The sequence below is a fragment of the Pagrus pagrus genome (assembly GCF_965226575.1).
Source record: "Pagrus pagrus genome assembly, chromosome: 4".
NCBI lineage: Eukaryota > Metazoa > Chordata > Actinopteri > Spariformes > Sparidae > Pagrus > Pagrus pagrus.
This window is the reverse complement of record NC_140188.1, coordinates 14,813,007-14,834,025: the sequence shown is the minus strand read 5'-3', so window position 1 is coordinate 14,834,025 and position 21,019 is coordinate 14,813,007. Positions and strand designations below refer to the sequence as shown.

Below are 21,019 nucleotides of genomic sequence, written 5' to 3'. Positions count from 1 at the left end.
TTCAAATGACACCAAAGTTATCTGGGTGAGTAAACAATCATATATTTTGCTAGAAATAAGGTCCAGGTTGTAAAAAACGGTAGTTATCCTTTAAAGAGACAGGAGCTAAAACAGGAGTGTTTTAGACTCGAGGGGGAATACAGAGCTGCAGCACTGGACAGTATGAGAAAACTGGTGTGTTTTCTTTTTAACATTAAAGCATTTCTAGTAGTAACCCACAATAAAATTATAATAACTTCTCCTTTAAGGGTCTGTCTTAATGTTTATTTTAGCCATATATAGGGTTGCACTCGTACACCGGTTTTACGGTATGCCATATATGAAAATTGATGGTTATCAAACAATGCATATTTACATATCTACGGACATAATATCGGTCTTTGTCAGTGAAAAGCAGAGCCTCGTGTACACGATTGAGATTGACTGTATTTAATCTTCAAAATGTGTCAGGTGCTGCTCTCTTGTTCTCATCTCTCTAGTTGAATAAAACTGGGATTCAGCTCAGATTTGTTCCCACTAAATCAATTACACATTCTTTGTGTACAAAAACAGACAGGTTTTAATTAAATACTGAAAAATAAAAACAAAAGAATAAGGCAAACAATTTCCATTTGTTCTCATTGTTTTAGTTTCTATTGCATTTGAATGACCATATTATCCACAGCATAAAGGCATTAATCTACATTTTCAGTTATATTTTTTCTATCATTCACCCATGGTATTACCAAACAATAAAGTGCTTTTTCAAAAAATAACCATCTCTTTCACCAAAACACACTGAGAAAACACCTGTGACCCTCCTTGACGGTGGACATCGTCACATACATGTGCAAGCACACACATTTACACACAAACACTCGATCCCACACACGAGCAGACAGTAGTTTGACCCTGCAGTTCACATACAGTGTATGCTTGACTCTGTGCTTTAGACTGTAAATGGTCTTAAGTGTACAGGTGTGTGTTTGTTTGGGCAGAAGGTTTGTCTAATAGCATCCGCTCTGGTGATACGTACTGTTTCCATCTTGTTAAGAACAGGTAAGAGAAGCTAATGAGCACACACACACACACACGCACGCGCCGACACAGAAAACACACTCTGTTTCATCAAACCCTGTTTTGACCCCATGTCGCTGCACAGCTCGCCTCTTGTCTCAAGTGTGAGTCGTGTATTTCAGTCATACAGAGAGCACAGCTCTACGGTTATGAAGAAAAGCTTTGTGCATTTTCCTAAAATAGTGACTTTCAGTATTTCAACTACATGAACATTTTCCATCTAATTATTTTACATAGGTTCAATGTAAAGGGTCACATTTAAAGATGTAATAAGTTAAACATGGGCTACCTGTCCAAGGCCACTCCAAACAAATAGGGGGCAGCACAACACTTGAGTAACTGCTGGGTATTGGGGAACGGGGTCTATAGGCGACTTTTAGCAGGTTAACCCACTTTAGCAGCAGCTAGTGTTTACCTTGGTGATATGTTGCCCTATTACCTATTGCATCTTTAAATCTGACACTTTTCATTGAACGTATATAATAAAATTAGATGGAAAATTTACATGTAATCAAAATATTTTGAGTCGAACTATTTTTTTATTGCGGGTGCAGTCTTCAAAATCTGATTCACACAATGCAACTGCTAAAAAAAAGGAGAAGAATTAATCATTTTTTGATGTGAATATTTTGAGGCTCCTGGACCGTTTCCTGAACTCTACTTGTGTGCTACATGTGTAGAGTTGTCCTCATGCAAGTTTTAAGTGCGTCCCTGTAATGTTTAGGTTTAAGTGCTTGTGCCAGGACTGACATGGAGGACTGCATCATGGTTAACCACCACTCGATGCCTCGTCTTTTCTGTGCCTCTGTCTTTCACAACGGACCACACGTACACACTTGCCCACATCATGAGACAAGGGGACCACATCACAGACTTGCGCCCCTTTCCACCACCACTGTATGTCCACTGATTCATCATCACTCTCCTTGAAATGAAATCGACACCAGAGCAGAGTAAAACAATGATTTCTCACTACACCACAACATCACCGATAACTGAACAGGCAAAACTGCAACAAAATCAAATTAAGGAGTCTGTGTTTTCAGTTTCTTGTCTTCATACATGATTCAGCGAGAGGTCGAAGTCATTTTCTTCTTCTCCTTCTTCTGTTTTGACACGGCGCTTTCCTCTGCCACACAATCCAGTCCATTGTGCTCTTTATCTGCCACCTCTTTGATCAGCAGCCCAATCACATGGCAGGAAAACATTACGTCACACAGCCAGTGACGTACAGCTGACACTGTAAAAGTGGCACGGTCGCTGCAGAGATAACTGACAGTTTAACGGTGTCTCCCTTTATGATCTCGACGTCCATTAACAGTTCAGGAAGGCACATTATACTTTCGGAGTGCTCTCCAGTGATAAGATGAGATTTATGTCCTGCTGTTCTGAGTGACAGGCACTTGAACACCTTTCTGTCCTGTTGCTATGGACACACAGATAGAGCATATTAGGCACATACAATATTAACAAATATAACCAGAAAGTGATACAGTGCATTGAAAAGTTAGGAAAGTATGTGAAACTGACGCTGAATGGTGAAGAAGCTTACCCAGTTTGTACTTCTCTTTAGCTTCAGCTCTCTCTTTGGCATCAAAGTACCAGACTGTGATGGCATAGCTGTGAGACACAAGGAGGACAAAGAGATTTTAATGAGACTAAGAGGCTGTTCAGACCTGGTATCAACATGCGTCCTGAGGGATCTGATCTGTAAATTGCCTGTTTGGGCTCTGTTAAGCTGCAGCAGCAGACATCTGTTTCAACTAACCATTGGACAAGTAACAGCAATGTCCCCAGACTCCCTTAACAAACTGACTGATTTTAAGGGCTACGGTAAATTCTAAATCACTGGTAAAAAGTGTCAGTTTGTATAAAATACTGATGGTAAACATGTCTAAATTTATAAATACAGTAACTAATGACTGAGTCATCCGTAGAGATATTCACCAGGCTCCCTTAAAAAAACCCTAGATTTTGAGACTTGTTGTGTTAGGAGAAACTGTATAAATGTTGTGAAGGGCTGTCTACAACACATTCTTAACTGTTTGGACCTTGTTGTTAATTTGGTAAACATAATACATGGAGATATTTCTTTCTTGTGTATAAAAACGTTGTATTGTTTTTTTTCCGGTGTATATTTGCATATATGTAGAGCGAGGAAGTGAGATCTGATCATGAGGTCACTCAAGACGTATTTAATGCCAGGCGTAAATTGACGGGCTTGAAGCTGTCCACTTCTTATCGTTTGTCAGTACAATACCTAGAAATGGTGAAAGTTAAAACAAAACGGCCTATGAAAGGCCAAGAAAATGGCTGAGACGTGAATAAATAATAATATTCCCTTTTGATAATAATCAGCTCAAAAGGGTAAAAACTGATCTTAGAAAGATAGAGACGACAGACGGGAAATGTCTCGTATGACATAAAAATCTAGTATAAAAATGTCTTAATTAGTGAAGGGTTATCTGGCTGTCCAGGGTAGCAGATGTTCAGGGCAGCAGAGGGTTAATCCCTCCAGCTTCTAGTCTCTCCTGTGGGGCTGTGTTGTTTATTCCTGTCTCTCATGTCTGTGCCTCTCCAGCACGAGTCTTGCAATCGAACCTTCCTCCCCTCTTCCTCCCGCCGACCCCCTCAGGAAACACATACTTCCTGCCTCCGGCTCCACCTCGCCCCCCAGCAGTCAGATGGAGAGGAGAGGAGAGGAGGGGAGGAAATGCAGGAGTGGAAAGGTATGTGTCGCAGACGCAACTATTCGCTGCTACGTCTTAAAAAGCGGTGTGTGTGCAGGTGTGTGTGCAGGTGCGTGCAAGCGCTTAAGTGTGCCTATCTCATGTGAGCATCAAATAAAGTTTACCAGATGTGGATCGCGGTTTCTTTCTTTCAATATAATCTTATTTCTGTCACTTTTTAACTGATCTAAGTTCCTGAGTAAATCAGTTCTTGACCTGAGGAGAGCAGGAAAGAGGAAACAGAAAAGAAAAGACTCCATGCAAACACAGATATAGATCTGCCTTTGTCTGTGTGTGTCTGCCAGTGTGTGTGTGTGTGTGTGTTTGTGTTTGTGCATCTTTGCGCTATTTAACCTGCTGGGCTCGTATATTAAAAATGTATAATTAATCTAATTTTGTTTTCAGTGCAAACAGTGTTAAATTATTTAAACACTCATTTGCAGTTTATTCTCATTATAACCAACACATCATTAATTATATTGTGTGTATTTACACTGGAGAGTGTACTAAAATATGCCAGATTTACACAACTGCCAATTCTGGCAGCGTGCCCTGCCTCTTCCCATACAAAAATAAAATCATGGCATAACTTTATACGAGTTTGTGCGCGAGCAGACTCCAGCATGTTTGAAGAGTTACTGACCGAGTGGCGTAGGCCGGCTTGACTTCGTGTGGGTTCCTGCGGTCAGACCAGAAGATGAGCAGCCGGTCAAACAGAGGTTCGATGCTGGCTACCACATTTTTGCCCTCGGGGTAGATCTGCAGCATCCCTCCTTGTTTCTACAAACACGCAAACACACACAGGAAGCACAGCCACAGTCACACAAGTAACTCGGTGTACACTTTTAAAATAAAAAAATCCGGAGAACTTGAAAAATTGCTTTCAGAAAGTCACACTGAAAGATGTTCCAATGAGTTCTATGATACTAGATCAATTAAAGGTATGCACCTTTAAATTCATATTTACACTAAAAATGTACCTTGACATCCCAGTTCTTGTTCAGATAGTAGATACACGTGATGCAGCGTCCGTCACCGTTTGGGTTGTCGACATGGCGGACGTACCCTGCCCCGTTACCTGGGTAACAGGCAACCATGGCCTAAAAGCAGAAGGAATGAGATCGTTAGTTGAGCAAAAAAGCGCTTGATGCAGCATCAAAACAAAAACAAATTGAGACAGCAGTGACTTAAGGTTTTTAATTTCCTCATCCGATAAACTAGATTTTTTTTCTTCTGAAGTGAATTTTGTCTCGAGCTGCGACGGTTAGTCGATAAATCAAATCAAATCAAATCAAATCAAAATTAGTCGGCAACTATTAATCGCCTTCTGTGAGAGTATTTTCCAGTTGGACTAGTACGATCATTAATATTAGATTTCCTAAATAATTTGTGTCACGAGAGGGAAAAGGGGCAGAGAAATGTGTCAGAGTTCAGCCGTTGTTCCCAGCTACAAAATGATCCGAAGATAGAGTATCCACGTTCAAACAATGGTCTCACGCTGGTATTTCCCCTGCTTGACGTCTCTGTGTTTGGAGGCCGTGAAGCAGGAGAGCGCCGCTCTCTCTGGGGAGCCCGAGAGGAACCGAGACCTGCGTGAGAGCTCTTCAGTCAATGCGCATTCCAGACCAGGGCCACTACGGGACCACGTGACTGTAAATGCACTGCAGCAGGGCCTGTGTTACTATGAAATATCAGCCTGAACCACAGAAAGAAGCTCATGTTTCAGGCTGGAGTTGTGTGAATAGTTTCCACACAAGTCTTTTCAGCTGATTCACAAGCCGACTGAAATCAGCCTTTACTGGCAGAGGGAGATTTTTAGATGATGATAGTTGGCAGCACGTCGAGTAATAGCTTCTGTATTATCTCCCCAGGCTGACGCACAAAGACAGATCCTGTCACTTTCTTGACTTATATTGTTCTGCATGGGGAGAGTTTCAATATCACAGTCGCCGCATCACTTCAGCTGGATCCCGGGACACTATCATTCATGAGTAACAGGTTCTGCACAGCTGCAGTATCGACCTGACACTTAAGCTTTGTGTGAGAGCCTTAACCCAGAGGATTCAAACAGAACTCTTTCTAAGACACGTTCTTGTGTCGTTTATGAAACTCAAACCAAAGCGACAGCAGGTTTTTGCGTAGGAGGGCTTCGGTCAGGGAGCAAGTCGCTCCCTCCGACTCCTCATTGTGGTGTTTTCCTCCTCATTCACAGCCAAGTGAGCTTGGTTGTGTACGACTCTGTTCAGCTGCCATCACCGTCATTGTCAGCTCTCATTACCGACAAACGCCCCACAGTCAGAGCTCATTAACCTCCGGACCTTTCGCTCCAGGCTCCAACTGACAACCAGACCTGCTGCGTCAAAATGAACATATCAAATGTGCGCAGAGAAAAAAAGAAACCTGTGCGTGCACGCAACGATAGAGCATATACAGGAAAGCAGCTGATCTTGTTATGAGTGATCTGTTTTGTTAATGATGTAGTTATTAAGGCTGTCAGAGAACAAATGTGTTGTTCCTTTAATTTTGGCTCCACAATCCTCTTTTGTATTCACTCATAGATACCAGCCACCTACATAAAATATAAGCTAGATTTTCTTCATCAAGATCCATGCATTAATGTCTGAGAAATTAACAAATGTTGGGGGAAACGCCCCATCTCGCTTTGTTAAAGAAAGCGAGAATAAATTCCTGGATACGTTCCTTCATCCAGATCTGCACCAAAAGTTAATGGGGTTCATTCTGGGCCGAGACCCATCCTCCATCCAAGTTTTTGTGTAATCCTGCTAACAAACCATTTTGTGTTTCTGTTTTTCCATTGAAGTCGGAGCTAGGAATGACGTCATACAAGAATTTACTGCGTTCTAGTACAACTACACCAATAACCTTCTTGGCTGAGGTAAATCCTTTTCAGGATACACATGAAATGGACTAATGAAATGGGCAGTTGTGATTTGCTAGAGAGCAGTGTTTTTTAGGGTGGGTCCTGCGCCACAGGAACGCACATGCACAGACAGTCCAGACTATTGTTCCACTGACTGACAGCTGGAAAAGACTGCGAGCAAGCAAAACACATTAGCGCTCAAGGAAGCACGTATTGCATTTAGCGAGAAACACTCAATGGAAACAGACTCCTCAGGGTGCCTTCAATTGTGACTTTGTTTTCCAATGTTCAAATCTGTCGAATCAGAATCTCTGATGACGGATATGAATTATCCCATGGTTCCCGTATTTGCTAACCCAGCAAGATTATCACCACTTATCACCACGTGAAAAAGTCCTGTAGAGAGAAGTCTTCTTTTAGCACACTGCTGTCAGTGTCAGGTTCACATGACCCACTGTCGCAACTCTCATACCAAGCTCTTGCTTCACCTGATACTCTGTCTTGTAGGGAGAGATGCCCTTTTTGTGCAGACGGGAACTTGTTTTGACTTGTTTTGATTTTTTTTTATAAAAAATGTATGCAGAAGTTCACAGTCCATATTTAAGAATGACATTAACGTACATATTTGTTTCGAAATACCAGGAAATATATCCGCTCTCTTACCATGAATTGTCATGTAAATAAAACTCGCCACTACTGTCGATACTAGGGTTTTTTTTTTTTATGACAGCAATGGTTATGAAATATATTCAAAATAAACTGAGCTCAAGGGTGGATTTTCTCTTTGTACATATAAGGATAAGAGTGATTATTTTTGGGTTTGCATGTATTCAAAGTGGGTTTTCCCAGCAAGCACAGCAAATCTTTTTTCAAACTGGCAACAGCCCTAACAACTGTAATTAACCACAATTTGCATGTAATATGCCACACCAGACAGCTCAGCCCTAGCCTGCAGCATAAACACATCACACACACAAATATGCACACATAAAAATACACAACGATTACACTAAAGCTGAGGCAGGAGATGGCATTTAATTTAAGAGGAGCGTTATGTTATTCAAAAAAGTAGATGTGAGTTAATCACACGTCACAAGTATTTCAAGTTTCACATACATCCACATGATTTCATTCTCCGTCTGTCAGCAGACACACACACACACACACACGAAACATTCAGACACACAGCGTGACACGGCACGTCTCGATCCTATCTGTCGTTTCTGCCATCCTGGCTCCTTCATCTCTGCGCCGACAGCGAGGTCTAATTGGCACCGACCACCTGTCTGCCAGGCACCAGCATTAGTGGCCATAATGGCATAACTGGGTAGATAGCCGGCTGTCTAGGTGATGGCTGGGCAGTTGGAACAGGCCGTTCTGGACAAGAACCAAAATAAAACTCAGACTGCTGCAAGCAGATTCTGATAAGAGGAATGATAGTGGAGAGAGGGGGTAGATAGATAAAAAATACCTCCATTACTGCTCGTCAGGGAAAGAGAGTGAGGGGAGGAACACGCGTCATTATGTAAGATTTACTACATGTGCTGGTTTCTTTTCTCCTCTATGATGGTAAACTGCACAAAAAGATCAGCATGTAACTACCAATTTCTGACACATTTTATGGACCAAACAACTTCTTAACCGACAATAAAAAATAATAGTCGCAGCCCTAAAAATGGATGCCAGATCAAAGAGTCCCAGTCACACAAAGGTAGCATGGGTGACCTCCACTCCACTCCCCTGCTTAAGGACTGTGTACATCTTTAAAAAGCACCAACACATGGATAACCAGTCAAGACACCTTCTTAAGTGACCTACACTGGTCCTGTTTGTGCACATGGGTCAGATGCAGGGTCAGGGAGGAGACAGAGGGAACCGTTGCTTTTTTTCAAAAACCCAATACCTCACTTTCTAATCTCAAATCTGATACAGATGTACTTTTTTCCACACGTTATCTTTAACCCGCACAGGTCATTTTTATGCAAGGTTACATGAAGCCCGGGATTGCTGGGGTGCTAAAAAGAATGAGTGGGCAGCCCGCCGTGACTTAATTGATGTAGCTGATAGCAGAAACAATTAACTTTGGAGTGGCATTCACGAAGAAGCTAGATTTAATGGAGATCATGTGTGCTTCCTCGAATGAGTGCTGCATGTGCGATAAGTCGAGAAGACAATGCTCTACATGTATGAAATGCAAAGATTCACCTTAAACCTTAACGGAGCCCTCACAGACTTTAATTAACATTAAATGTGTTAGAAACTAGCATCGAAATCTGGGAGTCACTCTGAATGTTGGGAGTGGGCCAGGGTCTTGCTCAAGGACACTGTCGCACCACAGATGTTTGCAATCTTCGGGGCTGGAACAATTTGAGCCGCTAACTGTCAAGCAGCACTGCTATCTTGCTTAATTTCCACAGCTGATTACTCAGAGGCAGCTTGAGTGACACAGGGTGTGGTTTAAATTAGGATCAGCTGTAATTGTTTTTTTATCACATAGGATTTGAGAGTGAAATGAACTGAATTGCGATGAACTGCTGTGTCAATCCAATCTTATGTGTGCTGTCCTCCCTGGATCATATCATGACTCATTATTCAGATACAGACTGTGAAGGTCAGAGGTCAGGCTATGGATCTGCAATTGTTTTTGAGGAAATAATAACCGGCCATTTTATCCGGGCTCTTAATAGATTTATGGATTTACTGCAACACAAACAATGCTCGACTGGTTTAAGGCTAGACAGTACGAGCGAAACATCACGTCTTGTTTCAGACAAGTGGAAAGAAAATGTCCAAACCACACATTTAGGTCAGATTTCTGTTCTGGAAAAGTATCCAAATTAGTGCGGATCCAATCGGATAATGCCAAATTTGCACACTTAAACATACATTTTCAGACAACTTGAAATATAAAAATAGTTGCTGCAGAAGTTTTGTGGTGTTATCTATTAAAATCTTGCCTTCAACTTACAGGAAAAACTAGTCTGTGTGTATGTTTTAAAGGTTGGTGTACTGGGTTTCATCGCTAAAGTTACCACGTATCAGCCTCTACCAGTCGATGCTGAGTCACGGCTACACAGCACCTACTGAAGTGATATCGCCTTGCGTGTGAGTGTGTTTCTGTAATGTCCAGAGGTCGTGATCCAATTTACCGCACTACTGCTGGAAGGGACCATAATTGGAGAAGAATTGTAAACATGATCAAATATTCAGGTGTCATTTAGTATTTATATTACGGTGGTTCTTTTTATATGAACATAAAAGAAACCAAAAGAAAAAGTGATAAAGTGTGCTCAGCCCTCATGAGTCAATCCTGCTACGGCCCCAACGGCACTCATTAGAAATGAGTCACCGCTGAACATTGGGATGGAAAAACTGTGTGTGTGTGTGTGTTTCTGTGGGTGTATGCATGTATGCAATTATACTGAATAATAAAATGCTTTATATTATACATATACTCTAAATGTGTTGTGACAAATGCCAACAACAAAATACAGTGGGGAAAACCATGTTTGAGACCAAACTGCATTTCAGGGCTGAAACGAATTACCCAAAGAGGTTGTGTTTTCACTTGTGTCCATTTGTTGGTTGGTTTGTCAGCAGGATTACACAAAAGCTACTGTACAGATTTCCATGAAACTTGGACAGAGGATGGGTCTCAGCCCAGAATAGACCTCATTAAGTTTTGGTGCGGATCCGGATAAAAGGTCAGGGACAGGTCCAGGGAATTGTTCCTCTATCATTAACATTGTGAGATAGGGCGTTTTTATTTTTAACATTTTCGTCAGGGAATAAAACATGGATCTTGATGAAAAAAATGTAAGCAGCTGTGAGCTAAATCACCAACAGGACTATTTAATTCATTACATTTTTTATTTGAAGGTCACACAGTGTCATGCACATGAAAACTGAGGCGCTATTCCCATCATATAAAAATGTTGATTAACTAGTAGTGAATATGTGATCTGCTTCTGAACAGAATGGAGACTAAATTAATACCAAAAGGGCAAATTTATCATCCGTCATCCATCCAATCACGCTAGCTCAGACGTCTGCAGCTGCATTGAGTGTGTGAGCGTTTGACTTCTAGCTCCTGCCTGTGTGGTGGCACTGTTGAGCTCTAGGAGGGGCATCTGAGGACATGCTGCTGCAGCAGACATTCTCATTATGCCAGAGCTTCTACTGCATCGTCCCTCCTTGCTCGCTCAACGCAAATCCTCCCACTCCTCCTCACACTCTCACTTCCAGTCTATCCCCTCCCTCTTCGTGTGTCTCGTTACCCTGCCCTGAGTTGTTTCTCTCTTCCCCATGACACAAAACTTTCCCAGCATCTCCTTCGGACGTATTAACTGAATCGTCCTTTCATTGTTAACACTGTAATCCTTCCTACTGATGATCTAACAGGCAGCGAAGCCGGACTCCTGCTGACTAACCGTTAGTCAGGGTGCAGCGATATTACACCACTGCTGGTGAGGCGTTATTTCAGGCGCTGCCAGCCCCTCTCCTTCTCTCTCCATCTCTTTCATACACAATGCAGTGTTCGACTCTGTATGGGCCTGTTACCAAGGAAACGGCTGGGAAATATTGTGTCCAAGTGTCGTAGAGGGTTGATAAGATGAAGGAGAAAGGGGGTGAAGCAGAGGACAGGGGAAAGGAAAAGGAGGTCAGAATAGAGGAGAAGACGGAAAGTGACAAAATGAAGGAACGGGTCGAAATGAAATCAGGTTATCAGGGAGAAAGAAGAGGTCGGAACAGACGCAGCGACCTTCTATCTGGATGTACTCCTCCCTGATCTTCCTTTTATTTTCCCATCACTTCCCCTCCCTCGTTCAGACTCCATCATCGTATCCATCACTACGCTGTCTCCTGCAGTCCTCTCGGCCAGGACATTTTGTTCTGTGCAGCACTGAACTTTTTGTTATGTACCAAGGGCAAATAGAGGGATGTGAGCAAAGACCAGTTTGGATTATGCACTATTTGCCAGCGAAACACTCAGTGGACAACTTGGAAAGGAACACATAAAGATAACGATACCGAACGATAAGCTTCTGGAAGTTATGGACGGACATGACAGACAACTTCTCTCGACTGTTTCTCAAGCCTCGTTTGAGAGTCCATCCATTTTCATTTTCACTAAAACTCACATCAAAATCATGACGATGTCACATTTGTATGTCCAAAACAACAAGATTTGTAGGACAGCTGTTTTGTCACACATGGACATTGCACTAATATTTTTGATTGATTGTGCAGCCCTAGTTCACTTCATTGAAGCACGCGCTGATGGATCGCATAACCACAATCGAATAAAGCGACAATGTTGATTTCACCAATTAAATCCTCATGAAACGAAGCCGCAGCTCGAAGCGCCGAGAGATGAAGAGGGGTTTTCAATATCTTTTCCAAAGAGAGACGACGTGAATGCATATGTGGACGCAACTCAGCAGTGGCCTGAGCTGCAGATTTGGTGCTGAAGTATAAAAACAATCTTCAGTGCTGATGCTTTTGCAGACAAAAGCAAGACTTTGGCCTGACAGCAGCTCAGTCAGCCGGTACCTATGTATGTGAGAGAGCGAAGGTTGCTGGTGTGAGGTATGCCCAACCAGTTGCTGTTCAAATACGACCTCTGGCTTATGTCAACGACTAGACGTGCACAGGGGGCAAGGTGCGACGTGTGCAGAGACGGGGTGAATGAGGTTGTGGGGCAGATAGACTGAGAGACGACAGGGGTGAATACTGAATACAATTATAGCACTGTTTCATTTATAGTTGTTTATAGCTGTTGATTAAGCGAGCACTGCAGAAGTTAACCTGCGGTTGCCAGGTAACAGCTTTCACCTAATTCAACCGTAGTGTTGTGACTACTTTTCCAGATCAGACCAGACTACGTACCAAGACTTATCCTTGGATTTCTAACAGTTTGACACAGTTAGCTGTCAAACCTGCGTCGTCTGTGAGCATTGCAATACTTGTATATCTGTTGTACTGAACAAAGGGGCTGTTGGAACACAGAGCATGTTGGGTAACAGTCTAGACCGGCACATAATGGTTAACTAACAGCTGATAGGGGAAAAACCAGTCGTAGTTACAGAACAGTGACGGACAGGAAAGACAATTAAGTTACTTAACGTGAGTGTTTTTCACTCTACCGCGCTGTGTTTCCATAATGTTTAAAACCAGGAGATTCAGCGAAAAGATTGGATAGCATCGTCTAGTTTCAGGATTGAGAACAGGCCAGACTTCAATCACAAAGGGTCACTGACATCACCTGGCTCAGATAACCCACGACTGCGTCACTACAGGGAGGAGAGGCGGGGGGAGGGGGGATTCTCTGTCCTTCACGCAATGTCCATGACGGCTGTGTGGAGGACAGAGAGATCGACTGCCTGCCGGGCCGGCTTCAGACTGCGATGAAGAGGAATCAGAATAGCTATAGGCTGTTTAGCATTGGTGGAAAAGAGAAACTGAGGCGTGCAGAGCACTCTTACCACGGCGGCACCATGTTTGCATGGGTGAAAGTGGTGATAGAAAAAGTTGTCTTCAAAGGCAGAGATAAACTGATGACAGAGGAGATACAGCCAGAGAGAGGTTTTATTTTTCTTCTGGGTACCAGAGGCAGGGGCGAACTTAGGCAGGCCTGAAGCCGGGCACAGGGCCAGCTTAGAAGGAAGGCTCAGCCCGCAGTCCCTTCTTATCAGGCTCACATGTGCCGGAAACACCGCAGGGCTCATCCTGACTATCCTACCTGACGCTTAGCTCACTCTCCCATTGTGGTGTGAAGACAGAGCAGGGCAGACATGACACAACCAACCACTTACTCCAATGTCATCACGCCTTCATCAGCTTTTTCATAGCCTCTGTTTTCTGTCGAGGATGGAAAACATGCCCCACCTATCCCCACCCCGTTCCTCACCTTAGTGCGTCCATTGATGACATAGTCCCCCAGCTGTCCATTGGCAGCGCTGTACATGACGGCCTCATCAATGTGAGCCATCAGCGCCCCGATGCTCACGCAACCGGGCTCCCGTCCCTCCACCCAGGCGATCTGGTCGCCCCGGATGCTCCGAGAAGGTATGCTCTTCTGGCTCACCAGCTGCCCGCCCCGAAACTTCCCGCTCCGGTTTAGGAGCTCCACCTCCTCCAGGACCCTGTCGCCCAGCTGAGGGCCCAGGAAGTTGTCCTTCACGCAGATGCCATAGTATTTCATGCAGGGGACGACGTACTGCAGGGCTATCCGCTCTGCCGACCAGCCGGCCCCTGTAGGAGGCGGCGGGGTCGGGATGCTGTCAGCCTTGACTGGGGAGGTCTGGCTGGAGGCAGCCGGCGGGCCCAGAGGGGCCACTTTGAGTCCGTTGTGCTGGTTAGTATGAGGGGCAGGAGGGATGAAGGGAGATTGAGGGGTGACAAAGTGCACACGGCTGATAGTCATTTGGGAGCTGCTGACTGGGACCGCGAGCGGGGCGACAGCTCGCGTCGCCCTGGAGGCCTCTGAAGATTTGAAAGCAACACTTCCATCAGCCAACCTTCTCCGTTTAGAGTCCGAGTCGCCTGGGTCCACAGAACTCCCCAACCCGGCTGACCCAACCATGAGACCATTAAGACTTCCTGACCCCGTGTCCCGGTTCTCCCCACCTCTCCGTTTCTGCTGTTGGACCTGTCTGGCTTTCAGGTCACCGTTGATCCTCCTCATCACTGAGGGGCACTTCTCATGAACAGTCCGGTCCCCGTTCTCCACCAGACAGGCTCTGCTGGTGGGGGGGTACATGGGGCCGCCTGTCACCCCAGCCTGCCCCTTCATCTGTGCCGGGTAACCGTTTGGTGTGTGGGCCAGAGCGCCGGCGTGGCTCCCCTCCACGGTGGCAGACGGAGACACCACCCCGCCGCTGTAGAGCGGCACGCCGGTTTTGGACTGCTTCGTCGGCGTTGTGATCGCGGGCGAGTCGGTCTGCGAAGCCAGACCCGCCAGTAACTCCTCGGCGGTCGGACTCCCGACCGGCGCCGCGCAAAAGCCGTTCAGCCCCATGTCCGCTCGGTGAATCTCCGCAGCTGCACTGACGAGCTGCTGCCCGCTCGTCCCTCTCTCCTGTGTGGGTGAAAAAGCGACGGGTCCGCGGGAAGAGCTTGGGTTTATAAGGTCCGTGTGTCCCAAGCTCTCCATTTCATCTCGTCATCTGCTGGATGCGCACGTAGCTCACGTCCTCGCTTCATTTTCTAGCTGAGCCACTGCTGTCTCTGATGGAGAGGAGCTCTGCCACAGCTGCGAGAAGTTTCACGTCCCGGTCCTCTTCCTCTTGCTTTTATTTCAGCCATCATGCTCTCATTTAATGCTCTGGAGCTTCATATGCGTTTGTATCCTTCTTATACACATTTTGTGGCCGCGTGGGATATCTGCGGAGAGTAAATGATACACTTTAGTCCTATTAATAGCACAGTGCAGATCACTTGCCACAGAGCTGGAGTTCATAAATCTACAGTGTTTATATGCTGCAACAAACATCTATAGAGGTATTTATAGGCCTGCTTTTAAATGGGGCGAGAACACAGTGCCAACAGGGAGGTTGTAGCTTATATAGTCATAATTAGACCAATAATAAGTGCATTATATCTGCAGCTAATAAGTTGTAATCATTAACTAGGAGTAAAACAAAAAAAACAACAAAAAAAACTCACTTTTACTGACTGAAATTACACTGAAACACCATTTTTGCGACTTATATTCCGTCTATTGATTTCCAACTTAGCAGCCTCATGTTCACGTCCCTGCTTTAAAAAAAAAATAACACACACACCAAACGCAATGATTCGCTTAAAACACACATTTCAGGGCGTCAAAACATTAAATGTGAAGCTGCAATGTCCTTTAATAAAAAAAAAACGCGAATACAAGCGTCCCTGAAGGAGACCTCAGTCCGCTGCTTACCTACGGCAGCCGGCAGCAATGCAAATCCACAGCGAGCGTACGTGACAGGCTGAGAGTACGCATGTTATTTCCGGGATTGTCTTGCCCGCGTGTGTGTGTGTGTGTGTGTCCCATCCAATTTTCTTGTCGGTTATAAATAATATCCGCGAGGGTGAGCACGACCGACGCCTCTCCGACACGTCCGAGTGAACAGAGGGACGGAGGGAGCCGCACAGGGTCCCTTCAGTCACCTCGTAGATATAAAAAAAAAGTGCTCCCTCCGTTGTGTCAGCGAGTGCCCCCACTTTCCCTCTGTCTCCCCCTACACCCTCCTCCTCCTCCCCTCTCCACTCCCTCCTGTCATATACATGCACACAGGCCATGTGACCAGCCGCCACTACAGACAACCTCAGCTGCACCGAGGGCAGCCGCCCTACATCCAGAGTCACACTTAAACATGTAGAAAACAAACAAAAACTACATGATCATCACATGCATTCATCTGCAGGTTCAAATGACTGAGTACTCACTACTTTTTTGTTGTAACGAGTAACGTAACGCCTCAATCTGCAATTCAAGTGATGAATGAATGAATAAATGAATGAATGCAATGTCAAAACAAAACAAAAAGTTAAGTTAGATCAACAAATAAGCACAATAAAATGAAAAGCATGTTACAAAGTATATTCCATTAACAAGCATTGACATTTGACATACACTTAGGCTATTTAATCCTCCTCCTTCGTACCTTTGTTCCTTTGTACGCTCCCATCTGACTATATACAATTCGATATACTATATGTACAATTAATAAATCACGTATTAAATATAAATATGTTTACATACACACCCATATATACATATGTGCTGAACGCGTGTATACATACCTACATGCTCAGAGTGCCCCAGTGAAGCAGGGAGGGCAGCTGCCTCCCAGCAGAGTCATGGGAGGCAACGATCAGATGAGACTGCAGCAGATCAAGAAGGAACGGCTGAGACCGAAGCAACAGGAGCTGCTTCAACAGAGACCACAGGTCAGGAGTTAAGAGTTGTAAGTATTTTAGATAAGAATTTAAAGGCTTTGGGGTAATACTGCGGCCTCGTAGAGGATATTTTAACCTGTATCACAAAGGTCACAAGGTCAAGGTTTATATATTACAAGTTATTACTGCAAATGTATATATTTCATAACACATTCATGTTTTATATGTTATAAAATAAAAAGTTATTTAGTTACTTTTTCATAAAAGTGTTTGTTTCTTGAAAAAGACTGTCTTTTACTTGTGCATGCAGAGCTAGCTAATAGACCTCTTTCCACAGCAGCCATTTTAAGATAAAACAGGAGGGTCGACACAGGTCACAAACAGAGTCAGGGTGCTGCTTAGTGTGCATGTTGGCTCACAAGAAAGTCTCTGCTGCACTAAATGCAAAAGAACCCTCAATAATTGTCGTTAATTAAACCTGGCGACTTATCCAGGGTGTACCCCGCCGTCGCCCAGTGTCAGCTCGGATCGATTCCAGGCCCCCTGTGACCCTGAAAAGGATAAGCGGTTTCAAATAATGGATGGATGGATGGATAAACCTGTGTTTACCTTCTATTTCATGTCAATATGGCTGCCGTGAAAAAGGTCTTTTTCAATGTAGCGAGATGGCAGAGATGACAGCATTAATTTTTGGGCGAAAGGGGCAAGAACAACATCACAGTGAAATGCAAGTTATGCCTGGAGGTGACGCGCTTGTTGTATTGTTTTCATCGAAACAGCTGAGCCTAACACTGCATGCCTCCGCCCAGTTTGCTGTCAGATTGTTAGCAAATTAAAAGCTGTAAATGTTATATTGCGTCCGTCATTGCTGTTATAAGGGCTGCGCAGTTAACGATTGCGGGCCGTAAAGAAGGCTACAAAATGACGGTAGAGTAAGTACATTTAAAGGTACATGTACAGTTGGCTACATGCCGTCTGGACAATATAACCGGCATGCGCAATGAATCACAAAGGGGCTTTACCGTCATTTTTGGTAACGCTTAATTAACGCATTACTTTTCTCAGTAGATAATGCAGTAATGTAACGTGTTACGGAAGTAAAGGCTCGACTCCGAACCAGGCGTTTCAGGCAGTGCAGGAGCAGTGTTTTGTGTGGGGGCGAGTAACTCCCTTTGGTGTGGACTTGAGAGGGTATTTATATATATATACCATAGAAACGGGCAGCATTTCCTCCACTATGAACGATACTACAAGCCTGTCCATCGCTGTTTTTGTTACCTTCTGTTAAAAAGAAACACTCAGTCATCACTCTGGGCCTGGGTCCGGGGGTCTTTCTTTTTTTTTCACTATGCACTTTAAGAAAGTTAATTTCAATCTGGTTTGTGTTAAACCGCTGAATGAACTACATCAACACGTCACAAACACCAACATGGCTGCCTTGGTACTGAAAAAGTACTGAACAAGATGAAATCACAATAAATCTGGTCACATTGACAACTGCAGTTATGTGAAAGGGTGGTTTGTCAGTTCTGTGAGCTGCTGATCTACAGGACCAGCTCTACAATGTTCAAGTTACAGGTTTGTTGTGAGCGTTCAATGAGACAGCGTCACTAACCCAGCTGTTGGCTGTGTAGTCTTTATAATTACGTATTTTCACAGTCTTATATTTTATGAGTTTTATGACAAACTGTGACTTTCCTGAATTGGGAAATTAGCTTTCGAATTGTCAAACATCATATGTGTAACTCATAGTACAATTCAAATGGGATCAAAAAATGATTTGTCTCTCTTTTTTCCGAAATAAGGTCCCATGAGGGAAACCGAAAGGTGCGTGACTTCAGCTGTCTATCGACCCTAATCCAATTTCAAATTGAGCATATTTAAATCCACTAGATCAAGATTTTTATTTGGATCTGCATCAAATTTTGCTCACTCATAGATAACAGCCCTTTTCCCCTTTTCCATTTATATACATGCATTATCCCTGAGAATTTTACAAAAATGTCGGAAACACCCTATCTCACAATGCTAAAGAAAGTGGGAAAAAAATCCTGGATCTGTCCCCGGATCCACACCAAAAGTCAACGGGGTCTATTCCATGCCGAGACTCATCCTCCATCTGAGTTTCGTTGAAATCTGTTCAGGAGTTTTTGTGTAATACTGTTGACAAACCAACCAACTACCTATTGGTGGACTCAGGGGGACAACTGCAGTTACAGACTCGATGTTTGAGGGGCGTAAACATGACGCTCTTAACGGAGCTAATTATAGTCAAGTGATAGGATATTTATTATTATCATATGAGCCATTCTGCATAATGAGTACTTTCACTTTAGGTTGGCCTACTTTAAGTATTTTTTTAATGATAATACCAATAATATTGATACTAAAAGTTTTACTTGAGTTGAATCAGAACACGTCTGATCAATGGAGGGGCCTCCATGGACTGGACTTGGCTCTGGTCCGTTGAAGCATGGACACGAGACCTCTGGGCGACCACGGCGTTGGTGGCAAATCCTCCGATTCCGGTGATCTGCAAAGGCCTTCGTGGATCGGACTTGTTCCAGCACATCCCACTGATGCTCGACTGGATTTGGATCTGGAAATTTGGAGGTCAGTTTGACGACTTGAGTTCATTGTCACACTCTTCAGTTTCACACCAGAATAAGCAGCAGCCAGTTTCAACTGCAGACTTTACTGATGGAGAGCAAAGCGTTATCCCTTTTTTTTTTCTCTCTCTCTTTTCAAATTGGGTAAAAATCGCCCTTTAATGACCTTCAGCATCTGTGTGAAGTAAAAGCCATCTCTGAGGCAAAGACTATTGTTTTGGACCGTCTGCATCTTTTACATGTTGAGCTCCAGATGCTTCCATCAGGGCAGAGGTTTAGACTTCCTGGCAACAAGAACTGATACAGATTATCTTTTATTCCATCGGCTATTGGCTTTTTAAACAAACTATAACCTCGCTGATCTATGGTGATTGAGTTAGTGTTGTGGATCTTGTCTTGTGTATGTGGTTGAAAGTTTTACTCTACTCTGCTTCCTATGTAACATTTTTATTAGTCTGTATTGTTCTTTGTTAAATTAACAAACAATTAAATAGAATAAAATATGGTCTGACAGTATAATTAATTTTATATTACAGCGTTATGAAGCAAGAAAACTCTTAATTCAATATTGCAATAAATCAGACATCATTTATTTACAGCATTGCACACAATGGCCTTAAACAACCAAAATATTTAAACGATAACTACCTTGGTAGTTTAGTAAAATTGCTCTCAGTGGACAAATGTCTATTGTCTCATGGTATATTTGGTCACTTTTCCCTACAGGATGTCTTCATAAGAGGACAATAACAGTCACTGTTTACAACAGTGTTGGTAGTGAGTGAGCTTTGACGTTGCTGAAGCACCCTCAGCACTTAACCATCTGCCTGATTAACTCTGCTTAAGTTTGACATTATTATCCACCTACATATTTGTAAAGCAGGAGGAGGTGAGGTCATGTGCTGTTACAAAGCCAAGCCTGGGGTTAGGGTGCTGGATTAGCGCCTCACCCTGAGGGATTAGGGGCAGAGTGTATTGACACAACACTGGCGTGCCACATCCATCTGTTGCTTCCAGTGCAGCCCAGTCTCAGCCTATGCATGAACCTGGAGAGCAGCCATATGTAGTTCTGGCACCCTACCATGCATCATCTGCTATGCATACAAGTGTGCTGTTTATGCAAATGCAGACACAAAGACACACAATGGCACGTTAATGAAAATAGAGATTTAGAGGTCATCATCTTTAGCATAAGCAGTGAGGCTTTGAAGCTCATAACAGACCATAAACATAGCCTTCACTGGGATTTACACTGTACACATCAGGATATATATGTATACACAGTACGATGTGCAGTACACGCAAGCACAAATATACGTTTGTAATAGGAATAGGGAATAAGTTAATTGAGTTAGATACATAAGCTTGATGCGACTATCTTGTCTGCACTGACGTCCAACCTTGAAAGTGGAATCAATCTTCTTAACTAAACCTCAGCAAGAGAGCATGCACTATAAAAATCCTACTATTAAACAACACAGAGTTGTAGTGAAGCTGAAGAGAAGATGGGGTTAAACATGCTGAGGTTTATAAAAGACCCACCAGGATCTGGATCGATTGTGTCTGACCGCATACTTCCTGAGTCATTGAACTCAACTGAGCAGAGAACACTTCGTATTCCAAGGGATCAAAATATCATTCTAGGTTTTATTGTCCTTCTGAGGGATGTATCTGTGGAGGTGGAAAGACCATGTTTTGGTCATAATAACTAGATAATATAACAGCAAGGGAATTTTCATACGAGGCTGTATTTACAGCTGGAGACAGTAGAGCAGAGCAGAGCAGAGCACAGTAGATGTACAACGGACACACGGTTGTGTAAAATCAGCCATTGAAGATTTGTAGTCGTGTACCATCTTGAGTAA

At 43.6% G+C, this 21,019-nt stretch overlaps 1 protein-coding gene across 2 annotated transcripts; it reads right to left on the bottom strand.

Moving 5' to 3' along the window:
• Positions 1-604: 604 nt before the first annotated feature.
• On the bottom strand, positions 605-15,822 carry egln2 (egl-9 family hypoxia-inducible factor 2). 2 transcript variants are annotated; one of them, XM_084350740.1, is made up of 6 exons: positions 15,584-15,822; positions 13,577-15,051; positions 4,766-4,885; positions 4,429-4,565; positions 2,609-2,676; positions 605-2,482 (listed from the first exon to the last, which is right to left on the bottom strand). In XM_084350740.1, the coding sequence occupies exons 2-6, from the start codon at positions 14,819-14,821 to the stop codon at positions 2,430-2,432; spliced, it is 1,623 nt and encodes a 540-aa protein (XP_084206866.1). In that variant the 5' UTR covers positions 14,822-15,051; positions 15,584-15,822; the 3' UTR covers positions 605-2,429. The 2 variants fall into 2 exon arrangements, with proteins under 2 accessions (XP_084206866.1, XP_084206867.1); XM_084350741.1 differs by lacking the exon at positions 15,584-15,822 and adding an exon at positions 15,334-15,462.
• Between the last annotated feature and the right edge of the window lie 5,197 nt (positions 15,823-21,019).